Raw genomic sequence first — 23,045 nt, 5'->3', positions numbered from 1 at the left:
CAAATTAAATTAAATGCACTTGTATTTCTCATTCAAAATAGTCATGTTCTATTTCTATTTCAATCCTCTAGTTTTCGAGCATTGTTTTCGTTAGCCATAATATTCCTAGGAATTACTCCCCTCGTCCCGCTTTAGCAGTCCCATTGACTTTTCTGTCCTCTTTTTATAAAAATAATAAAAAATAGTTAAAGTGGAGAAATGATAAAGTAAAAGAGACAATAATGTAGATAAAACTTTCTCTATATTATTCTCTCTCTTAATTTACTATTTCTCCTCTTTAACTATTTTTTATCATTTTTAAAAAGAGAGAGCAAAAAAAGTCAATGGGACTGCTAAAACGGGACGGAGGGAGTATATAATTATATTTAGGGCCAAACTTAGTTTGAACATAATCATTTAGGGCCGTGGAACAATAACTTTAATTTTATTTTATTCAGTTTTAATTACTCCATATTTGTACATGTGTCTTTAGGCCCAAGAAAAATCAATATAACCGGACCGAAAATAAAGTGGCCCAATAAGCTCAAGCCACAGATATATTAGTATAGGAACCCTTTTGATTGCAATAGTCACCATAATTTTAAAAAATCATCAAATTAAAAATATTATTCTTATGTACAGATATAGAGTATGTATATAATTCCCACGACTGTATAATCCATTATTTAGGACTTTATTTCGGATTATATTTCATAAGTTGAAGAAAAATATGATGGTGACGAAATTCCTTACTTGGGATTCTAAATAAAATACACAAAGTCCTCTTTAGGAAGAATGGTACAATACACAGTGCAAGAAAGGTACAAAGGTGGATTGTGACTAGAGAAAGGCACAATATTTCAAAAGCTGCGAATGGAATATTAAATTTATTTTCATGCAAAAAATTACTTAAAACACCTATATACTTAAAACTATATCGTAAGAAATATTTATCTGGAGTAAGTTTAATATCTATCCAAAAATAAGTTTAACATCGTCAATACATTTTATTTAAGGAGAGGAAATTCCCAATTGAAATATGCATAAAATGAAAAAAAAAACCCAAAATTTGATCATTCAAATTAGAGCATTTATAGCAGGGATTGAAGTCAAAAAAGCAAGAAATGTGATTGATGATTTTGTTTCTTGAGTGGACTTTAATATGCATCCTTTTGCAGAGCAGACCACGAGAAATAATTATTTGAATTTTGACGAATGTATTGATTTTTCTTTAAATATTGTACAATCTGTACATGGTTCATAAATTTTCCTAAAAAACATTTTTAATTTCTCAAAGGAACAACAAATAGTTGAACAAATACCGAGTTACTACTATTAAGCACCTAAGCTTTGCCCTTGATTATTATTGAAATTTTTAAAATTCTTAATATTCATTTTAACACACACTATTAACAAGCACAAGAATAACTGGATGTGTGTTTACACCAGTTGAAAGTAGTACTCCCTCTGTCTCCCATTAATAGTCACACTTTTCCAATTCGGTCCGTCCTTAATTAAGAGTCACACTTTATTTTTATCATAAATAGTAAGTAGATCCCACATTCCACTAACTCAATTCACTCGCATTTTATTATAAAACCAATATAAAAAAATGGGTTCCACATTCCACTAATTATTTCAACCAATTTTTCTTTACATTTCTTAAAACTCGTGTCCGGTTAAAGAGTAACTCCTAATAGGGGACGGAGGGAGTAGTATATAGTACTGTACAAACATTATCTAATTGGAAATCCAAAATTGTGTCTATAAATCCAAAAAATAGATGAAGAAACATCCAAAAACCAAAGAATTGATGGCAATTACAAACTTGAATTTGATCGTCTCTCTCTTCATCATTATTAGTATATCTGTATCAATCTCCGAATCACACTCCGCAAATCCACTATGCATTAGCGAATGCCAAACATGCCCCCTCATATGCTCTCCGCCGCCACCCCCAAACCTTCCACCACCAACTCCAAAACTTCCGCCGCCGCCGCAAGCCCCAAAGCTTCCACCACCAACTCCAAAACTTCAGCCGCCGCCGCAGCCATACTACTACTTCACTGCTCCCGCACCCTCCTCGCCTCGATCAAAGCCGCCACCTCCTTCGTACGTTACATGGAGCGGAGCCAGTCCGCCGCCGCCGCCGCAAGTTATTGTGTATAGTCCCGGCGGAAACACGGCGCCACCACGCAACTACCCTTACCCTTACTATTATTTCTATTCTACTAATGCTGCTACCGGAATTGCTTTCACATATTTTCATGGGACCTTTGTCTTTATTACTATGTTTGTACTATTTGTTTTCAATATGAATTTTAGGTGTAGTATGTAATTAGTTTGATGTATTACAGAATTGGGTTAAGTTATCCTAAGTAGGAGTACTCATGCTTCTACCAAAATAGAGTACTCTACTACATTGGATTCTGGTTTGTATGTACTAGCTAGTACTAATAATTAGTTTTTGTACTATTGAAAATATTCAGATGATTAATAACATCTGAATGATATTGACATGGAAAATATAATATGAGTAAAAAGTGACCATTTTAATTTACTGCTAACCAAATGAAATTTATTGCTCTCAATCTTATCATTTCTGTACATCTTGCAATGTTTGAAAAACCAGAAAATTATGCCTTAAGATAAGCCAAGTCGTTGTCGAGTTTTCTTGACCAGTGCCTGCCTTATGATGATTCAAGTCAACAAACACAACTAGACATATATATGTAGACAGTATTTGATTTTTCTCGATCCTTTTATATTTTCCCAGAGATTTATGGTGGAGACAACATAGCAAATTCGCGTATTTAACTGTCTGGAACAGAGGATCAACTAACGAGCTCGTGATCGATAATGTACTCAAATTGAAACCTGCTGCACGCAATAGTTATATGGCTTCTAGCTTGTTGCTATATTTCTATGCGAATAGGTATATCGATACCATTTAAGAAAGTTTTGGTTTTGTTAATAAACGATTACATATTATTACTATAAAGAAAATGATGCGTACGTAGAGACATATTGGACATTTTAGGGCATGAGTTTCCAAGGTACACTAGCTATAAAAGATCAACATTTTGTGTATAGCCTCATATACTTTAAAGAAACTTATATATTTTGGTTGGAATGTAAAGATTATGTGCTTATAATTTATAATTAAATGAGGAGTAGTGTAGACTGGCAAAAGAGAGTGAAAAGGTGCAACCTTGCATAGTGTGTATGTGTTCCATATTCTCAGCTGAGATACATATATACATGCTTAAAGTAATTAAAGGAAGGTAAGTAGGTAAGTTTCATGAGTACCAAGCAATCCAGAAAAAAGAGATGATGCTGGTAGGGTAGCCATGATATTCGTTATGCTTGCGGCTCCTATCTAAACAGAAAAGAGAAGCCATCGGGAGCATACGAGAGACTAATGTTGCTTCTCTTGAGCAAATGCATAATCTTATCTTCATTCTTAGCCTTTACCTAATTTCCTCCCTTCACTCAAGTTGCTCAACTCATACACACACTGAATTACCACAATATAAAAAAATTCAAGAAACACAAACACTGCAACAAAACTCTGATGATATAGCCACAATGGCTTCATCAACAAACAAATGCAGACTTTGAAAGGATACACTTGCTAAAACTAGAAACAAGTTGGCAGCTGTTTACTCATTGTAAGGAAAACTACTTAGGAACATGGCACTATTATTTATAAAAATCCTTCTTTGTTAAAACACACACACTCACATACACATACCAAAAGGTGCTGCCTATAGATCCCTTCATATTGTGTGATAGATATTCTGTAACCATAAAACATGTGAGTATATGACGGATATATGAAAATTGTTAACTAGTCAAGGCTGAGTGTATGAAGATAGGAACAACTAGCAAAGGCGACACTCGCGCACATGTGAGTAGACCTAAATGAGCTCATTTGTATACGAGTATATAATAACAATGAATTTGCAATTTTCAAGCTTCCAGGCTTGAATATGTATGCACTACACCAGCATTCTAGGTAGAGAGAGAGGGAGGAGGGCTAAGCTAAAGAACACATCATGTATCTATTGCATACATACCAACATCTTCTACACATACAGTGCAGCAAAAGGGTGTTAGTGTGGTCAACAAAGCCAAATTTATATATATAAAGAGAGAGGCAAAGCAACAGACTATATTGCAATAATATCTATCTGTGTAATCTGTGACAACTACATCCGCATTCACCAGACACCACAAAATTAGAAAGAAAAAAGGAAGGGGGACAAAGCAATAAACCAAATGACTATAACAAATACATCAACATCGACTACACTGACAGTAGAGCAAAGGGAGATAGTGGACTAGAAAAGCAAACAATAATGCAGCAACATATACTTAAATGAATTGCATGAATATACATTAAAAATAGGGAACTGCATAATTCATCAAAATAAAATAAAACAAAACAAAACAAAAGGGATACCACATAAACAAGCCCACATTTCAGAAACACAATGATAACTCCCCACTAGTCCACTTGTTGTAGAAAAAACTAAGTCAACCTTACAAGTCTGCTGCAAGAAAATTGCACAAACACTATTGGAAATTGATGTGAGATGGTGACTAACATACAAGTAGTAGTATATGTTTAAGTGGAGCACTCATCACTACAAACACACACACACACACACACATATGTAACAATTATCAGGAAAATGAGCATAATTAAGAGAATTAGAAATCGAATTTACAACTACAAACAATGCTTAGTACGTTTAAATTCATAAAAATGTTAGAATCTTCCCTCAATTTAGTGATACAGATTCAATTGTCTATAGCTGTGAATAAAAGTTCATTTTTTGGAAACAAACAAACCAAAAAAGCAAGGGTAGTTCACAGAAATACATATAAGGATAATGCTAAAAACAAAACTGCACAAAACAAATTGCAATTATATTGAGTGTGTGTGTGTGTGTGAAAGAGAGAGAAAGGAGTGGTGGGGTGACAGACAGAGGGTGAGCACACATAGCTTCAAGCATGTTAATTCATGCAAGAAGACACCATGTGTGCTCACTCTCTTCTGTCACCTCCCTTACCATTATAATTCTAATCCAATCGATTCATTCATCAACAAATCTCAATCGTGTATGCTATTTGTGTGTGAAGAAGAAGAGAGAAAGGGAGTTTTTGGAAGAGGGGAAGAAAAATAAACATTTATAAAAAAAAAAAAAAACCCTAAATCTGGAAACCCTTGAAAAGAGAGAGAGAGGCAGTGGTGGGAACTGTTCCATTAGAAAGGAAGAGTGCTTTTGATTTGGTGTGGAGAAATGGGGTGGGATTTGTCCCTTTATATAGGGATGAGAAAATTTCCCAAATTGATGGTTTTTAACGGTGGGAATAAATGTGTGGATTTATCTTTTTATGGGCCGGTTGCTGACACTTATGTGGAGCTATTTTATTTTATTTTATTTTGCAGCTCCCAACACAATAATACACATTTAAAAATTATACACACACTCTGTGTGTTATCTTCTTGATTCTTGATTGATAATGTCACGCCGAAAGATAAATTATTTTTCCTTATATACGCCCACTGTATCTGTGTTTCTTATCTTCTTGATTCTTGATAATCTCAATATTTATGATCCAGCACAGACTCAGTATAGAAGCATGAATCAGATTAAAATTTGTTACAGTTGAATTCAGGAAAACTTAATAATGGAGTATTTATTATTTTTATATAGTTTTGAAAATGGTCAAGTCTCAAATCTTGAATATTGGATGATATTATTAATCACTAATGTCGATTCTAAATTTATACTAGTGAGGGTTATTAATATTAAGTCACTAGTATTTGCTTTAAGCAATATCACAGTGATATTGTTTGAAGCTTTTAAAACACAGAAAATTGGGGAAGAATTAGAAGAAGGTAGGGTTTGTCTTGACTCTTGAGCGTCATAAATTGAAGTACACCTACCAATGCATTTGCCATTTAGCAATTCTAAATCTTTACTACTACCAGCCAATAGCCATTTTCTATTTTTTCTAATTTATTTCTTTTTCTGGAATCACCTGTTCTGACACTATGGTCAACTTATATGCATTTACGTGGGCGTGATAATTTTTAAAAAATTTGTCTACCCTTTCGAGAGAAAAATAGAAGCCCTAGCAAGTAAATAAATTCAGCAAATGAAATCAAATTTGCAATTTCGAATTACCAACACTTTTCAGACACAAGTTTTATAATATTACCATTCTATTCTATACTATCAATATTTACTTTAACTGAATCATATCAAGTGTAAAACAAGTCAAATTCGAATAGTTCAATTTTCTACCATGTTTTATTATTTGTCAATTGTCATAATAATTTAATTCTAATATCAGACTTTATAAAATGCAGAAAATATAATTATAATTAATTTGTTGGCAAAATCAGTTATCCAATCAAATTTAAACGAGTATTACATTTTATGGGCTTTAAAATATTCGAAAGCTCGTGATTTATTTAATTACAGCCAAATCTAATGAGATTTGGTGTTTCAATCAAACCACCTAGCCACTAGTTATAGCAAGAATAATGAAAATGACGATTCAAAGATAGTGCAATATAAACACATATACCCACTTGTAATAAAGATATATATTGTTCTATTAAGATGGATTGCGCTAGACGTGTTTGAATTAGGGAAACCAAAAAAAGTAAAAAAAATAGATGAACCTACTATTATTTTAGTCCAACTTACCAAATCTATATACAGTTATAAATATCTCTCAAATGTGTCAATTCATTATACTATATATATATGAGCATGACTGCATGTTGCAATCAATTGTTTAATTGAGAACTTTAAAAATCAAATTGGAATGCAATCGGGTACTGAATTTGGAAGAAACTTAATTATGATTTGATATATGGTTATCTTAACATACATATATAAGAGAAGTCAAATCATATTTGAAAAAGTTGGTGCTATAAGTATTTATGTAACTACACTACTCCACAGCGGAGTACTAATATTTTTTGTACAAATATTGTGAAAATTGATTTCTAAAATTATCAAATGAAACACAATTACTGTTAGTAATGTAATCGAGAATCGAAAATTGGGTTTTTAAGTTTTTCACACAAATAACACAGTAGAGTTTTGTTTAAAAAAGAAATGCACCCATGTTTATATACTAGGAGTATTTTTAATTATTATGTTGGATGAAAATACTACTACTTCGAATCTAAGCAAATCAAATATACTCCATTAAACTTAAAGGTATGCATATTACCACGAATAATCCAACATCATTTTGCTTGAATAATATTTGTGATTGGGAAAGGATATGGTCACCCCAAAAAGGAAAAGTGAAATACTCCTACTACAATAATATCAATCAATGAATGGGATGATAAATATAATACAGATTCTTTTTATATTCCGCTTGACTTTGGACGTGCATCGAACCTTTCCACAAAATGGCATTTCACTTTTTTCAGTAAAAAATTAAATAAATACAAAAGTGATTCGCAATTTCATAATTTCATGGCCGACTGAGCTCTTCTTTTTATACAGTATCACATTAATAATTAATGGGACGACAGTTAACAAAAGGAAAAACAAGAGATATCATACTATATACTCCTAATTTGCTGACTTCAGTATTTTTTTTTTTATTAATTAGTTACTAATGTGTGTATAATTCAAAATATATGTTGCACTTGTTGAAATAAAGGCAGCCTCCTTTATGGAGTAGATAAATATTCAAAAATTTCACCACTTTCTTGTTAGTCATTCTTGACATTACTTAATAATAGCAACGAAAATTAAAATAAAATAATACTCCATATAATTTGTATTAATTAATGTTTACCCAACTGAAAAAAAAATCTACACGTAAAATTTAACCGTCAATATCGAATTCAAAAGATTATCCTTAAGTTATTCTATTTTTCCCCATTTTTTTTTTATGTTGGAGAATGATATTGATCCAAAAGAATTAAACAAAAAGTCGTATTCATAATAAATATGTAGTTGATAATTACAAAGGGCCAAAAGAGAAATTTTAGAATGAGGCAACCAATAGATTTGCATAGAAGAGTGAGTGGCACAAACCCACGCGTGACGACGCCTTGATCATATAAATTATACGGCGCCCAAACCACTTTAAAATAGTGAAATAGTGTTTTTCTAAGTTAATATACTTTTATGTGTAGTGAACAAATAGAATTAATATGTAGTAAAGAGAGATTAATTAAATGAGTTATCAGGCCCAAGGATGTGATGCTCTAAGCTCCGCCCTATATGCTGCCACATCAATATTTTATTTTTCGCCCCTTCCATCTGCAATGGGCGGACTATAGCTTGCCCTAAGCCCCGCCCTAAATATTTTATTTATTATTTGAATATTTAAAAACTATAATATTTATTTTTTATGTTAGCAAACATATCAATTAGCAAGAATAAATATAAAAACACTATCAATTAAAGGCAAATCCTATTGTCAATATTTATTTTTTATTTTTATTTTTTGTGCTTGCAAAAATGAAAAATTGTCGGAATTCATTATTGAATTTAGAGAGAAATTGAAATGAGGAAGAGAGTTGAAAGGTGTGAAATGAAGTAAAAAAAATTGGTGATATATATAGAAGAAAATACAAAAAAAAATAAAAATACAAAAAAAATTAAAAATTAAAATAAAAATGTGTGCATATAGGCCGGAGGATGCATCTTCCGTGTTATAGTCCACGGACGATGTATAGGGAGCGAAGGATAAAATGTGCATAGTCTGTAGTGCTGCAGTGGTGGACTAAGGGGCGGAGGATGTATGTCCGTTGCATCCTCCGTTCTATTGTGGATGCTCTGACGAGTCCGTGAATTTTATTCCTTATTATTTAATGAACGTATAATATTAAGTTTATTAGTAATAATTTACTAAATATCAGACAATAAAATTTGCCTAGATTCAAAATTTAAGACCAGAATTTGCGAGTTCAATAAATTATGCAACAGATTTTTATAACTCTATATGGTGCAATAGTAAAAATAAGTTTCACGAACTCAACAATCGACATAATTAAGAAGCTAACCATAATAATCTACTCCATATTTTTATAAATAAATAAATACTACTAGTAAATAAATATAATAAAGGTGAGAATCAGTAAGAACTAAAATGTTCGAAACAATGGGTGCAAAAGCGTAGTTTGCTGAAGACCGGAAGTGTAGAAATTCTTTTTCACATGCACATACAAATTTCTCAATATTCTCATTCTCATCTACTTATCTAAACTAATGCTATAACTCAAATGGGGAAATGCCATGTTCCACTTTCAACCATGAAGGTAGATTATTCAATATATTTTATTTTAAAGTAGAACCAAAACATAATTAAATTTTCTTTTGGTAATACTTGGTAGTAATGAACTACTGGTTTGGGTTGCAATATCGAGTGTTCATTTGAACTTTGAAGTGCACCATTGTTGTATAAGTAGGTCGACATTAATAAAACTTAAGTTCTTTATTTCATTTATTTGTGAATCGTGGTTTTCATCTTGAGAGCTCACTTCAATTGAAAATTGGAGCTTAATTTACTATTTTAATACACTCCCTCCGTCCCACGTTACTTGAGTCACTTAATTAACTATATTGTTCTCTTTCTTATTTTAATTTATCTCCACTTTAACTATTTATTATTATTTTTTCAAAACAAGTGCGAAAAAGAAGTGGCTCAAGTAACGTGGGACGGAGAGAGTAGTGATGCTATTCGGTCATATTATGACTAACCATCATCTATATTCAATTAAAAATGTATTTTGTTTATGTTGATTTAACTAAATAAATTTTTATTTAGTATTTACTAAAATACTACTATCATTTTATGATAAATCTAATGAGCATAAACCGAATGAAACTATTATCTTCAAATTAAAGATGCACATATATATTAACTAAATGTACAAAAAATTAACTATTCAACTATCATTAATTAATAGTCACTTCGTCCTAAAGTAGTTGAATCGTATTATTTTTGGATTGTTCTAAGGTAGTTGAGTCATTTTCATTTTTCTAGCAAAAATTTTATCATTTCTTCGTACTTTAATCCCTTTTACTTTATTCTCTCCACTTGAACATTTAACACATTTATTTTTCAAATCTTGTGTTTAAAAAAAATGTCTAAACTACTTTGTAACAGATGAAGTACTCATATGTGTTGGATATTCGTTGTTAGAATTATAGGAACGAGGGCTGCATGATGACCAGTTGGATGCTGCTAAAGACTAAAGTTGTAAAGACATGTTGTCTTGTTGTAATTAGCGTATAATCAAACATAATTAATTAAACTAATTAAAAGTGGTTAGTGTACTTTTATTTCCACGGGGTGGGTTGGTTGATTTGATCCAATGATGGATGTGTGTGGGTACAACAAAAGTAAACTTTCCCTTAATGGAAGTCGCCACTTGTTCCACGTGGCAACGTGGGTCCCGCCACTTTCCTCTTCTAGTAGTAGCCTCTAGCCTGTACGATTTTAATTTGGTCAATTTTGCAAAAGTATTTTTTTAGATACAAAAATGATCAAATCTTAGTAGTTTTAATTTTATTCATATACAAAAATGATTATATCTTAGTAGTTTTTTAAATTTTTTGATACGTTTATAAATTATTGAAACTGTACGGATACTCGAAAGTGTAATCGCTCATTTGTTATTCATGAAACTAAGTTATATGAATATTGAAGCTGGAATAAATTTTAAGAATGAGGGAATATTGCTTAATCATGTGAATTAATTTTGAGATTTGACATAAAATATATCCAATCTACAGTTATTTGTTACAACCTCATAATTCTCGAATTATACTAAAAAAATATAAATTTATTTATATAGAGATATACATTCCACTTATCCAAACACTATCGAGAGACAAAAATGTTGACAGAAGCAAATTTGGGCGGCTGTGAACGATTGCTCAACCACTTGCTTTCATGATTAATCAGAATCTAATTTTGAAGATATACATCCATTATGAAAACAAAGATATGGATCAATATTATTTCCATGATAAATGAAGATATTAGCAAAAATAAAATACTTTCTCCACATATGATTGTTTTCCCAACACCCAAATTATTCACCATCTCATAATGTTGACTTGTTGAGTCGTTTTAAAATTTTAAATTAAATATTAGTACTGTCCATCTTAAACTTAAATTAGATCTTTAATAGATTTAAGAATCTGAACGCAAAATCAATAATAACAAAAATAAGGGAAATAATTTTACCCGCTGGACACAGCACTGTCATTTTCATTGGACCATAAGGCCCAAAATCAATAATAGCTTACAGCAAACATCCTTCTATTTGGCCCAATATAGCTAGCTTTGTTGCTCAGATATTTCCCAGTTCGCCATTTTATTTTTATTCTTTTTGCGACTATAATCAATATATCATTCTACTAGGCATCTATACTTTAATTAAAATGAAAAAGTAGAGGTAAATAAATGATGACAGTATATTTTCCTTTATAAATCACTGTAGTTCTTTCCAAATGATCGCTCAATTAAAATAAGCAAAATCTTATACTGATGTTAATGTACAACTATCATATTCTTTATTCAAAATTTAATGACCAACCTATGAAAAATCGAATATGTGTATGATTCTAAAAAATATGAAAATTAATGTAAAATTTTCATATTCTTTATTCAAAATTTAAGCAAATATTTATATGATTGTACAATATTCAATTCTCGGATCACTTCTATAGGCCCAACATGAAGGCCCAATAAATCACTCTCGTCGGTTTTGCGAGGGGCATAACCGTCAATAGCCGAAGGAGAATAGGCTCAATCCAAACCCCTAAAAATTTCAGCGAGTTTGCAGCGTCAAAACGCTTTCTCTCTCTCTTACTCACACCACACTCTATCTCTCTCTCTCCTCTACTCCGCGGCGTAGATCCGAGGAGTTTTGGCTCTTCGTCGCCGCAAAATTCAACACCGTCTCTATCTTCAGATCTCTCTTTTGATTCAGGTAACCTCGTCATCACTGACTTTGTTTTCTCGCCTTGAAAGTTCCTGCGTTTTTCGTATTTCTGTATTCGTCGGATTAGGTTGATTTGTGTCTGCCTCGATTGTTTCGATCGGAATGGATTGCTTTGGTTTTTTACTATTTACGTTTCGTTTTCCTCTTTTGCAGCCTTGATCTGAATCATGTGTATTTATTTGGAAGATCTACTTGTTCTTTCTGCTTTTATTGTTTCGTGATTGAAGATTTTCCTTTCATTTTTCTGAGCTACTAGTTACAATCTTCATGACCGTGGAGTGGAACTGACCTTTCTCTTTTTAGTGTTACAACCAGAAATAGTGTTTTTAACAGTTGTCTATCCAGGATTAGGTTTGGCTAAATTCAATTTAGTAGCTGCTGCTATGGATAGGAGGAGTTTTGATTTGTACTAAGTAGTGATTTTTTCTAATTGAACTTTGCACTTTAGTTTGCATTGCTGATATTGTTTTCGCATAGTGATAGCGATAATTTTTTTGTTTATTTATGTTTGTCTTCTCTTTCAGTCATGGCTGGATTAGCACCCGAAGGCTCTCAATTTGATGCTCGCCAGTTTGATACGAAGATGAATGAGTTGTTAGTTTTTTATTCATATGCTTCCATCTTATCACGTTCCATAGAGAAGTATTTAGTACATGTGTTTGCTACTTGTATTAGCTAACCATTCGAATAAATTACAGACTTGGAGCTGAAGGTGGCGAGGAATTCTTTACGAGCTATGATGAGGTCTATGACAGTTTTGATGCCATGGGATTACAGGAAAATCTTCTGAGAGGCATCTATGCCTACGGTACTCAGAACTAAAACCTTCAAATAAACTTACTTAGTAGATTGCTTATCGACGTGGATATAATGTTTATGCATGATGAAACTAAAGTTTTCAGATCAATCTCATTTTCTGTTTCTTGGCTATAAGAAATGCAATACCATCCACTCTCTATAGTGTTCTTACTATAACATTCTCTGAAGGTTTTGAGAAGCCGTCTGCAATTCAGCAGAGAGGTATTGTTCCCTTCTGCAAGGGACTTGATGTGATTCAACAAGCCCAATCTGGAACTGGGAAAACTGCCACCTTCTGCTCTGGCATCCTTCAGCAGCTAGACTATACCCTTGTTGAATGCCAGGCTCTTGTTCTGGCACCTACCCGTGAGCTTGCCCAGCAAATTGAAAAGGTGATGAGAGCTTTGGGTGACTATCTTGGTGTCAAAGTTCATGCTTGCGTGGGTGGTACCAGTGTGCGTGAAGATCAGCGCATTCTATCCAGTGGAGTTCATGTTGTGGTTGGTACTCCCGGACGTGTGTTTGACATGTTGAGAAGGCAATCTCTGCGCCCAGATCACATCAAAATGTTTGTGTTGGATGAGGCTGATGAAATGCTTTCCAGAGGGTTCAAGGATCAGGTTTTCATTTAGCCCTTTCTAACCCACATTCTCATTTGCTTTTTGTGCTCTAATCTAGTCGCTGCTCTCACAAAATTAGTTGTTGTTTGTCACTAGTCGTCAGACGACATTACATCAGATACTCACAGCTTCCACTTATTTTGGAGTTTTGCTTTTTATGCTACTAGTTTATATCTAACCCCTGTGATTTGTTATATTAGATCTATGACATCTTCCAGTTGCTGCCTCCCAAGATTCAAGTTGGTGTGTTCTCTGCTACCATGCCACCAGAGGCTCTTGAGATCACAAGGAAATTCATGAACAAGCCGGTTCGTATCCTCGTGAAGCGTGATGAGCTAACTCTAGAGGGTATCAAGCAGTTCTACGTTAATGTGGACAAGGAAGACTGGAAGCTTGAGACCCTCTGCGATCTCTACGAGACCCTGGCCATCACCCAAAGTGTCATCTTCGTCAACACCAGGCGCAAGGTCGACTGGCTGACCGACAAGATGCGCAGCCGTGACCACACCGTCTCTGCCACCCACGGTGACATGGACCAGAACACAAGAGACATCATCATGCGGGAGTTCAGATCCGGCTCTTCCCGTGTCCTCATCACCACTGATCTCCTTGCCCGTGGTATCGATGTGCAGCAGGTCTCCCTCGTCATCAACTATGACCTGCCGACACAGCCGGAGAACTACCTCCACCGTATCGGACGAAGTGGGCGGTTCGGGAGGAAGGGTGTTGCCATAAACTTCGTGACCAAGGATGATGAGCGTATGCTCTTCGACATTCAAAAGTTCTACAATGTGACGGTGGAGGAGCTCCCAGCCAACGTTGCTGACCTCCTCTAGAGTGAGAGAGAGGATTGAGACGCTGAGGTTAATTTTCCTTTGCCCCCTTATTTCCCTAGGTTAGTTTTAACGTGTGGAAGGGAGATTTTAAGTGCCATTATTTGGAGGGGACTTCTCCCAAAACTACTACAAATTTTTTGGTTTTTGTCTGTGTTGTAATTGTCAAAAGAATTTGGATGATATTTGGATTTCATATTTGGGTATTTTAAGTTAAATCTTATTCGCTTTGTTTTTTTTGTTTGTGTGAATATTCTCTTCTAATAATTTAGAAATTTAGTATTTGATTGCTGTTGATATTTCACTCTCAGTGGTGTGACAGTGAACTGTACCGAGGGTTGAAATCTTTTAAAGAATTTTGTTAAATTTTGAATTGGTCAATTATGTCTTCTTTTAACACCCAAATAATAATAGTCAATGAGTATTAATTTATGGACTTATTATATCCCTTGAAAGCAATTGAAGTTTTATCATTTACTAAAAAATTAGTAGAGATGAAGAAAAAGAGACTACGTATTGTCTACGTGAATAAGGAGAGAGATAGAAATCATAGAATTAATTATTCGCTTATCATCATATATTGATATTTACACCTATGCTGTTTCCTAGAAACATCAATTCCTTCATTTTTAAGACAACCAATTCTCTTTCTGCCTTTGCCATTTCCTACAATGGAATTATTAGCCGCTTTCATGAGTATGTCATTATGCTACCAAATTATTAATTGTTTTCAGAAAATTATGCTACTAAATTATTACACTATATATAGATGTAGCAAGCCATTTTTGGAATTCAAAACAAATTTAGACTAATGTGAGAGCTTTTTTCTTGGTTATAATTATCTATGAATCTACACGTAGAAATATTTAGTGGAGGCTTCTAGAAACCAACTCAAGCCACATGTTTTGATTTCATAGTTTCATCGCAAATTGAATATCAAGATATTTTTGTTAGTTGTTTGATTTTTCATTTATACTAGCATTATGTTTTGGAACAAAAACACAATATACACATAGCCGAATTTGAAGTCATAGTAACCGAATCCAAAGCTGCCTAAACAGCTGTCTTAGTGAAACACTAATCCAACACAAGGCATATTTTAAAAATAAAAAAAATGTATGAATATGAAATGGGAAATCGTGTTTGACTGGTCTTAACCACAATTTCCTCTTTAAAAATCCAAAAAAACAAAACATCTCCACATTTTTCCCACTTTGTTTCATATAGTTCCATTCCATGGCAGATTACAGCAGATCAAACATGTACAGCGATTCAAACATGCAAATAGAGGCTTATTATGGGCCCACACCCGATTTCCGGTCATACAGCACCTCAGGCGCCTACTACCAAACAGCGGAGGCGCCGCGGAAGCTGAAGAAGGGGAAGAGCACCGGGGGGTCGATGTCCAAGTCTTGGAGCTTTAGCGATCCCGAGGTGCAGAGGAAGAAGAGGGTTGCGAGCTATAAGGCTTACACGGTTGAAGGCAAAGTCAAAGGCTCTTTTAGGAGGAGTTTTCGATGGATTAAGGATAGATGCACTCTTCTCATTCATGGCTTCTGGTAATCATTCAATCAATCAATCACCTACTTATTCATGTTTTCTTCTTTCCTTTTTCATGTTTTTTCTTTTTCTTGTGCTGTTGCAGAAGTTGACTGTGGCTGAGAGATTGATTATGGGATTTCAAGATATGTTGATTGGGTGTGTGACAGACCATTTTGATTGTAATCAAGAAGAATTCTTGAGGTTATATAGAATTGCAAGACATTAGTTTGATAAAAAAAAAAAAGTTTGAGTTGAGTGCTGACTTATTGGTTGGTTATAAAAATAAGTTGCACGATTTATCATATGTTAATTGTTGAGGAGTGAAATACTGAAATATGAGACCATTTCTATGTTTTTATGTTTTTTCATCTTTTACTTACCAAGTTTGATAGTAGTAGTTGATTTTTTTTGGCAAGAATGCTTCTATTCGAGGCGAAGAAATGATGAGCTTTTAGTCATAAAGTGATCACTTCAAGAGTTGAAATACAGTAGTAGTATTTCCTAGAAACTATTGTGCTCTCTTCATTTCTCGAACAATTAGACTGTCCGAAAATTTAAAATACAATTAAGTGTACAAAATAGAAATTCTTGTATTACATAGGCAGAAGACACCAGGAGTAGCTGAAGTTGATAAATATTTATACAAACTGTCATATATTCAACCTATTATACTATCCATTAAACCCAAGTCCAACGATGATGGAAACGGAATGCGCTCTCCCTCACTATTCGCACCATGTCAGGTTTCCCACGATCAAGTATTTACCAGGAAGATTCCCAGCGGAGGGCGCTAGGTACGTGATTTTTTTGCTGCGTTGGTTACACATCAAAATAAGGGCGTGTTTCAGAGGCATATTCGAAAGCATAGTTGCATTAAGAAAGGTGTGTTTTTCGGGTCCATACCTTTCGAAGTTGATATCAGTAACCCAGATGAAGCCAGCAATATTACTAACAGAGACAAGAAAAAGAGAAAAATCAAAGGGAATTTCATTCCTCATTTCCAAATTAATTAGTTTTGGAGCCTGAAAAAGTCTCAGTTTTCTTTTAGTGACAAATTGAGCATTAAACCATATTCGATGAAAGTTGTATTTAAGCAACAAACGAGGAAATTGGTGTACCTGGACATGATTTCATCTGGTTCTTTAGCAAATGAGACAGCTAAAACGAGATGGTGCAAGTCTTGGTTGACAATGACAGGAGCCACTCTTAAACGATCTGAGACTGGTTCAGCACCAACTGGCAGAGCAGAGCGTGGGGCTTGGGGTCCACCACCAATACGATAGATTAACAAATCACTGAAATTGGCTGTATTCGAATGAGGGGAAAGATCGTTCACAGGGCCGTAGAAGTACTCCTGCAAAGGGCAACTCAGAGGAGGAACACAAAAATAGAAATAATGCTGGTAATGTAGAGACGCATACACGTATTCTAGAACCCCTGGCCTTCTGACGGACTTTTGCATTTCGCGAGACTACACCACCAGACTTCTGAAGCTTCACCACATCTACATTAGCTTTGCCTTTCAAAACATCCCTAAGCATGCTCCACAGCTTTTCCTGAACAATCGTTCAAGTGCCGAAAAGAAGCAAGAAGAAATTATATCACAAGTAAGACATTGATGTACAAGGCAAGGAACGCTTTCAGACAGCCCAAAAAAGAACACGTTCAAGAGGCACGCTCATACCAGCAAAAAAACAGATACCTGACCCAAAACCAGAACAACTGTGGCGTTGAATGCATCAATTGCATGCAGCAGCAACTGCCAAGGGGAGAAAAAGGTTATAAAATCACCATTCCTGCAGCTCTAGATTATAATTGAAAAATTATTAAATCAAATACCTCATAACCAACACCCTCGATCCACCCCATGGTATTAATCACCATGCCCGCAGCTCTAGATTCAACATTTCCAGCAAACCGTCCTTCCAAAACTTGAGCAAGCTCCTTAACCAATACCTTGTACAGCTCTACATTGGCACTACCAAGCACCAAATCCAATCAGGTAAGGACTTACAATTGATAAAATTTGCACTTTTCAAAAAGCAACGAGTGAATACTAGGAAACTGAGAACCATTAAGTACAGTGGATATATTCAGTGGAAAAGAGCCAACTTTATTACCTAGGAGTCACATGGCCATGAAAGTAAACTAGAGGCATATCAAGAGGAATTCCCTCCACCGGATCAATAGGCAGCTCAACTGGGGTTGCAGCTATACACCCAGGTTTTGTTATAGAACCTTGGCCTATGTCTAAATCTACAAAGGTAGGTTTCCATCCCTGTTTAGCTGCCCAGCTCAGAAGCATTCTTGACAATGTACTCTTTCCAGAATCCGTAGGTCCTACGACAATGACCCGTGGTCCCTGAAGAAACAGGCCCACAAGATTCAGTTCATACTTGCAATAGAGAAACCTTTGTCCAATCGTTCTAGTTATCATGGTGCACAGAGACCACTGTCATTGGAAGGTGATTACTATTTCCTTGGGAATTAACACATTAAACAAATGCCATAAGAGCAGAACATCTGGTGTTTTCTTCTTCAAATATCCTGTTGGCCATCAACGCGACAAACCAGAATTTGTTTCATTTTATCATGAAAAAACATTCCTTTACAGGATTAAATTGAAATGCTGCAAAGAGCAGAGCATTGTGAAGTAGTGGCAAACCCTTTCATCTTCCATGCAATCATTTACTCATCTCAGCTCAACAAGATATCAGCGCATCATCATGTGGATACAGCACAAGGAAACCCTTCATATCCTCCATACAAAAGTTCAAATCCTTCTCAATTATAGAAGTATTAGCAGAACACTCACACTTTTTAGAACTTAGAAGTGATAATCAAATATGCAAGATACAAGTACAGGTAACATTGATGAGGTAGCATCATCAGCTTTTGCACGGTTTCTTCTAGCATCCAGCACAGCATGCACATTGATGTAGCTGATCATGGGCGTCTGTGTACACACAGAAAAACAGTCAAACCATACAGCTAATGTGTACAAACATTCCGCGGTTTAAGCATGATATAACTTTCATTACCTCATCAGCCGTGTAATCAGTTTAAGTAGTACCATCAATTTCAATTGTAGCGCCATACCATGTAAAAACCTGATTCGGTCAATAACGGAAATGCATACAATAATCTAAGCATAATCCCTTTTTCAGCTCCACATCGTAATGTGAATGGTTTTTAAATTGGACTAATTTTCCTCAGAGTTAGGTTTCAAATTGCGAAATCGAAGACAAAAATTGTCATGTAATTGAACATAAAAAAAATACTACGACTTTTCGCAATTACATACAGCAAATTTGTGGCCTGGAGGAAACGAGAGGCGAATCTCCGGCGGAATCTCCGTTCCAAATTGGGACCGACTTCGACTCTCAACTCACACTCTTTGTCAAGCTACCTGGCGGAGCCGCCGTAAGCCATTCAAAGCAGTTTAGGTGTATCTATTAAAGATCATTTAAATGGACTCTAAATTATCAAATTATAGGCCTATTAATCACTAAAATTGAATTACACTATGAGGTAAAATATTGTTGTAGGAGTAGAGTATTAATTTAAAAATAAATAATTATTATAATAATTAAATTAGATAATAAATTATCTATTAGATTGACAGTTTTACCAAGCTTTATCATTAGGATTAGGACTATTATTATTATAAATTATTATATTATTTAGTTCATATAATAATGTTATATAGTTGCATATTTTTTAAAGTTAATTATCAATTAATATATTAATATTTGGTTATTAGAAGATTAACATTTATAAAAAAAATATCATTAAAAGTTTGACATGATATTTCTCATTGCACTCAACTCTAAACCCAGCCGGTCTGGATCACCTACAACTTTTCCTACAACATCACCTACTCCACCCCTCACAAACATAAGTAATGGACCCACCATCATATTTTATGTTTGTGAGGGGTGGAATAGAGGATGTTGTAGGAAAAGTTATAGGTGATCCGGAGTGAAAGCCAACACCACTCGAGTGAGGCCATCGCGACCTTGATTGCCACGATCGGCTCGTAAACACCTCGACGACCAAAAATGAAAAGATATAGGCATTCTTGTCTCATAAATATCATATTCGCTTCGCTTAACCTCAACATATTCCCCTCTAATAGGATTTAAAAATTGTGATAGGCTGGTTCTATAAAAGTCATAACCCTTTGTCACTGTCATTGATCATGTGTGTCACCAAAGTGCTAATTTGAGACAAATAGAAAATAATTGCATTGCAAAACGAGTGGAAAACGTGTTTCAACTGATGACTAGTTTCTTATTTTTGGTCATCAAGAATACTGTAGACGTAGTATAAAATACCAGATCCCTTTAGAACGCAGTTAATTTTAAAAATTACTTCGCCCATCAAAATGGAAGATAAGAAAGAGACATAGAGAGATGTAGACAAAATCTACAACCCATCAAAAAGGACAAACCTAAAGCTGTGTCAAAGGGAGCCACCTTAAAAACTCCAAAACATAATCCTCTCTCATCTTGACCCATTTGTCCCAGTAGCACAAGCTTACCCACCATTTCTTCAATCAAATCAATAAATTCCAGAAAGAAAAAGGGGCCTTCTAGCCTGCCCATTTTGCCCCCTCACCCTCAACACAGATCCATGTGACATGCCGTCGACTCAGGTCACAACGGTTCATTTATTCGTAAATCTAACACAAAATTAAGAGCCCGGGGGCCGAGCTCTTGGTACCCTAAAAGTAATAGGCCTTCGAGATCAAGAGATTCAATCAAATGATCGTCTAAACGCACTTAAGCATATAGTATTAGTATGCTAATAATTGATACAGCCTTTGGATCTATGTTTTAAGAACAATTGAAGTTTTAGACTAAATCATAAGTAGAGCTAAGATTTATTCATAGACAATTCAAACACATTCACAATTTGATCAAGGCAGAATTTGCCTTTGCACAATACTGTTTTTTTCCTTACATTATAGTATGCAAGAACATGTTCATTTCAATGGGACCATAGACTAAGCATAAATCATAGGCTCTCATGTTTCGAAGCATCCAAGTTTGAATCGACGTTGCGCGTTTATCTACTGTAAACAACAGTAAAAATCAAGCCTAAACAGAAGCAATAACTGTGATGGGAAGTTGAACTTTATGGTGGCCCCTTCCCAGACAAACTCTAAACACACTATGCAATAAGAATTAATCACATCAGGTTTCTCTCGAGTCGATAGGCCTACCACGAAAAGGAACTCCCCCTCACGTCTCTCTCTCCGTTGGGTAGTTCCCCAGTTGCTCCATCTGCCAGCTTTCATGAGGCGCAACGTGGTCATCAAAAGGGGCGTGCTGCTGCAAATTCAAAATCGTACCAACTTGTTCAAGAAAACATTACACTAAGTACAATTCAAGAATGAACAGAACAAGCTGTGGTGATGATATTAGTCTATCCTGTTACTTGCTACAATTTGAACACAAATACGGGATCCATTTACTGGAAACGAGGGCTTACACAGGTTATTTACAAACTACAATTGCTCGTGAGACATTACCTCCATTTTTGTTAGCAGCTCTTCAGCGGTAGGAGCTGAAAGAACTATGTGCCTAGCAGCTTGTTTTATGAAGCCTTCTTCAACACCTTTATCGAATAACGCAAGCAAAGGGTCGTAGTAGCCATCAACGTTGAGCAAGCCAACCTGTAGTCCGCATCAAAAGTAAATAACTGGAAACATGGATATAATCATCCCACAAGACGATGGAAAAGATGAATCACCGGCTTTTTATGGATCCCAAGCTGTGCCCAAGTTATCATCTCGAGTAACTCCTCCATCGTCCCATAGCCTCCTAAGAAGTTCAAGCAAACGGAATACGCTGCTCAGCAAGTACAAAACTAAGAATCAAAACGAAACAAAGCTTCCGTTTTATACCAGGAAGAGCGATAAACGCTTCAGCCTCACGAGCCATATCAGCCTTCCTTTCGTGCATGTCAGAAACGATCCTCACTTCCCCAACAGTCTCTCCTGATATCTGTCGAGTGCAAGACTTAATCGAGATTATAACTACATCACCAGCATTATCAAAGATGGCACCAAAATCCAACTAAATTTGAGCTAACCACATATACGAAACCAAGATAGAGATTCAAACATCGTCCCAATTCAAGAGGACACCAACTTCCTCAAGGCACTTAGTGATACAACTAACTACAAATGCAGACAAGACTCAACCAGGACTTGAGGCCCAACTCAAGAAGACATCAACTTCATCAAGGCCATTAAGGGACAAATGTGTTAGTAATACGAGTAGCTACGAATGCAGATGAAACTCAAAGATGGTGAAATAGAATCTTGAACACATACCTCAACAGGAACAAGCGCTTTAGGGATAACTCTGCACATTCAAGCAACAAATGCAGTCAGATTAGGCCAAGTAAACAAGTCTGTAAACCCGGATTTCGGGCCAAGAAAATCAGTCATCTAAAACCCTTACCCAAGAACATGGCAACCACCATCATAAACTCTCTGTGACAATAGTCCCATTAGCCCTACACTCCCACCTCCATAAACCAAGTTTATTTTCCTCTTCACCTGCATTCACAATCACATTTTTACACACAATAATCCATATTTTGCATAATCAAATTCCCATATATAAACAACAAACAACAAAATAACATAATCAAGAACAGTTCACATGTAACATCATGAACACACACAGACACAGCTCAATCCCAAAAAAACACTCAAAGTCAATACTTTTGCCAACCATGATTAAGGTTTCAATCCAAGATTGACTTTATAATTGCAATAAAAACAGGTAAGAACAAACAGAGACACACACACAGACATACCAGTTCATTCCCCAAGTCAATAGCTGCATCACTGAAGACTTGTCTGTGGCCTGGATTACTCCCACAGAAGACACATATTTTCTTGAACTTGTTGACGTTTCTAAAATTGAGTTCCATTCCAATTCAAATGCTCTCACAATCCCACAAAATCCAATCTTTAATAATGTGAGAGCTAAAAGATAACAAAAGAAAATGACCCTTCTCCTATATGGAGTATCTCTCTCACTCACTAACTCCTATAAATATACAAGATACTAAACTAAGCCCATATCTCAATACACACGAAATAGACAAAACAAGCCTAAAGTAATAAAGAATCAGAGAAAAATGGAAAAGGAAAAGAAAAAAGACAATCTGGGTATTTCTTGATTTTACTGAATAAAGAAGCCCAATAAATCAAAAAAGGTTCTTCAGACGTGTGTGTGT

General features: G+C 35.0%; 4 protein-coding genes across 16 annotated transcripts; 2 read left to right on the top strand and 2 right to left on the bottom strand.

Moving 5' to 3' along the window:
* The first annotated feature begins 11,822 nt into the window (after window positions 1–11,822).
* LOC125190685 (eukaryotic initiation factor 4A-2-like) lies at window positions 11,823–14,480 on the top strand. The gene is made up of 5 exons (XM_048088040.1): window positions 11,823–11,980; window positions 12,517–12,586; window positions 12,691–12,800; window positions 12,980–13,410; window positions 13,611–14,480. Exons 2-5 carry the CDS (start codon window positions 12,519–12,521, stop codon window positions 14,244–14,246), a joined length of 1,245 nt encoding a protein of 414 aa, XP_047943997.1. The 5' UTR covers window positions 11,823–11,980; window positions 12,517–12,518; the 3' UTR covers window positions 14,247–14,480.
* Window positions 14,481–15,406: 926 nt separating this feature from the next.
* On the top strand, window positions 15,407–16,153 carry LOC125190688. Its single transcript, XM_048088054.1, has 2 exons — window positions 15,407–15,802; window positions 15,889–16,153. Coding segments are annotated over exons 1-2 (324 nt in total). The 5' UTR covers window positions 15,407–15,479; the 3' UTR covers window positions 15,890–16,153.
* A 175-nt stretch (window positions 16,154–16,328) lies between these two features.
* On the bottom strand, window positions 16,329–19,243 carry LOC125190686 (protein CLP1 homolog). 12 transcript variants are annotated; one of them, XM_048088049.1, is made up of 11 exons: window positions 19,090–19,242; window positions 18,827–18,895; window positions 18,451–18,741; window positions 18,236–18,332; window positions 17,906–18,147; window positions 17,625–17,763; window positions 17,470–17,544; window positions 17,207–17,341; window positions 16,904–17,139; window positions 16,689–16,733; window positions 16,329–16,595 (listed from the first exon to the last, which is right to left on the bottom strand). In XM_048088049.1, exons 4-11 carry the CDS (start codon window positions 18,242–18,244, stop codon window positions 16,511–16,513), a joined length of 966 nt encoding a protein of 321 aa, XP_047944006.1. In that variant the 5' UTR covers window positions 18,245–18,332; window positions 18,451–18,741; window positions 18,827–18,895; window positions 19,090–19,242; the 3' UTR covers window positions 16,329–16,510. The 12 variants fall into 12 exon arrangements, with proteins under 12 accessions (XP_047944006.1, XP_047943999.1, XP_047944005.1 ...); XM_048088042.1 differs by having other exon boundaries at window positions 17,906–18,332; window positions 19,090–19,243; XM_048088048.1 differs by lacking the exon at window positions 18,236–18,332.
* Window positions 19,244–20,658: 1,415 nt separating this feature from the next.
* On the bottom strand, window positions 20,659–22,983 carry LOC125186829 (cytokinin riboside 5'-monophosphate phosphoribohydrolase LOG8). 2 transcript variants are annotated; one of them, XM_048083286.1, is made up of 7 exons: window positions 22,620–22,983; window positions 22,259–22,356; window positions 22,129–22,159; window positions 21,697–21,796; window positions 21,543–21,613; window positions 21,322–21,465; window positions 20,659–21,118 (listed from the first exon to the last, which is right to left on the bottom strand). In XM_048083286.1, the coding sequence occupies exons 1-7, from the start codon at window positions 22,734–22,736 to the stop codon at window positions 21,032–21,034; spliced, it is 648 nt and encodes a 215-aa protein (XP_047939243.1). In that variant the 5' UTR covers window positions 22,737–22,983; the 3' UTR covers window positions 20,659–21,031. The 2 variants fall into 2 exon arrangements, with proteins under 2 accessions (XP_047939243.1, XP_047939242.1); XM_048083285.1 differs by having other exon boundaries at window positions 20,659–21,121; window positions 22,620–22,976.
* Between the last annotated feature and the right edge of the window lie 62 nt (window positions 22,984–23,045).

This window comes from Salvia hispanica, chromosome 5 (assembly GCF_023119035.1).
Source record: "Salvia hispanica cultivar TCC Black 2014 chromosome 5, UniMelb_Shisp_WGS_1.0, whole genome shotgun sequence".
NCBI classification, from domain to species: domain Eukaryota; kingdom Viridiplantae; phylum Streptophyta; class Magnoliopsida; order Lamiales; family Lamiaceae; genus Salvia; species Salvia hispanica.
This window is presented reverse-complemented; position numbering and strand designations above follow the sequence as displayed.

Excerpts from the sequence above, each read along its gene's own strand:
- LOC125190686 (XM_048088042.1), bottom strand. The coding sequence starts at position 18,222 with ATGATAACTAGAACGATTGGACAAAGGTTTCTCTATTGCAAGTATGAA. Across the intron at positions 17,342-17,469 it reads AGGTATCTGTTTTTTTGCTG|GAAAAGCTGTGGAGCATGCT; the intron begins GTATGAGCGTGC and ends ACGATTGTTCAG. Across the intron at positions 16,596-16,688 it reads ACTGATATCAACTTCGAAAG|CAAAAAAATCACGTACCTAG; the intron begins GTATGGACCCGA and ends TAACCAACGCAG.
- LOC125190685 (XM_048088040.1), top strand. The coding sequence starts at position 12,519 with ATGGCTGGATTAGCACCCGAAGGCTCTCAATTTGATGCTCGCCAGTTT. Across the intron at positions 12,801-12,979 it reads GAGAGGCATCTATGCCTACG|GTTTTGAGAAGCCGTCTGCA; the intron begins GTACTCAGAACT and ends CATTCTCTGAAG. Across the intron at positions 13,411-13,610 it reads CCAGAGGGTTCAAGGATCAG|ATCTATGACATCTTCCAGTT; the intron begins GTTTTCATTTAG and ends TTGTTATATTAG.
- LOC125190688 (XM_048088054.1), top strand. The coding sequence starts at position 15,480 with ATGGCAGATTACAGCAGATCAAACATGTACAGCGATTCAAACATGCAA.
- LOC125186829 (XM_048083285.1), bottom strand. The coding sequence starts at position 22,736 with ATGGAACTCAATTTTAGAAACGTCAACAAGTTCAAGAAAATATGTGTC. Across the intron at positions 22,357-22,619 it reads TTGACTTGGGGAATGAACTG|GTGAAGAGGAAAATAAACTT; the intron begins GTATGTCTGTGT and ends TTGTGAATGCAG. Across the intron at positions 21,122-21,321 it reads AGCTGCTAACAAAAATGGAG|CAGCACGCCCCTTTTGATGA; the intron begins GTAATGTCTCAC and ends TTGAATTTGCAG.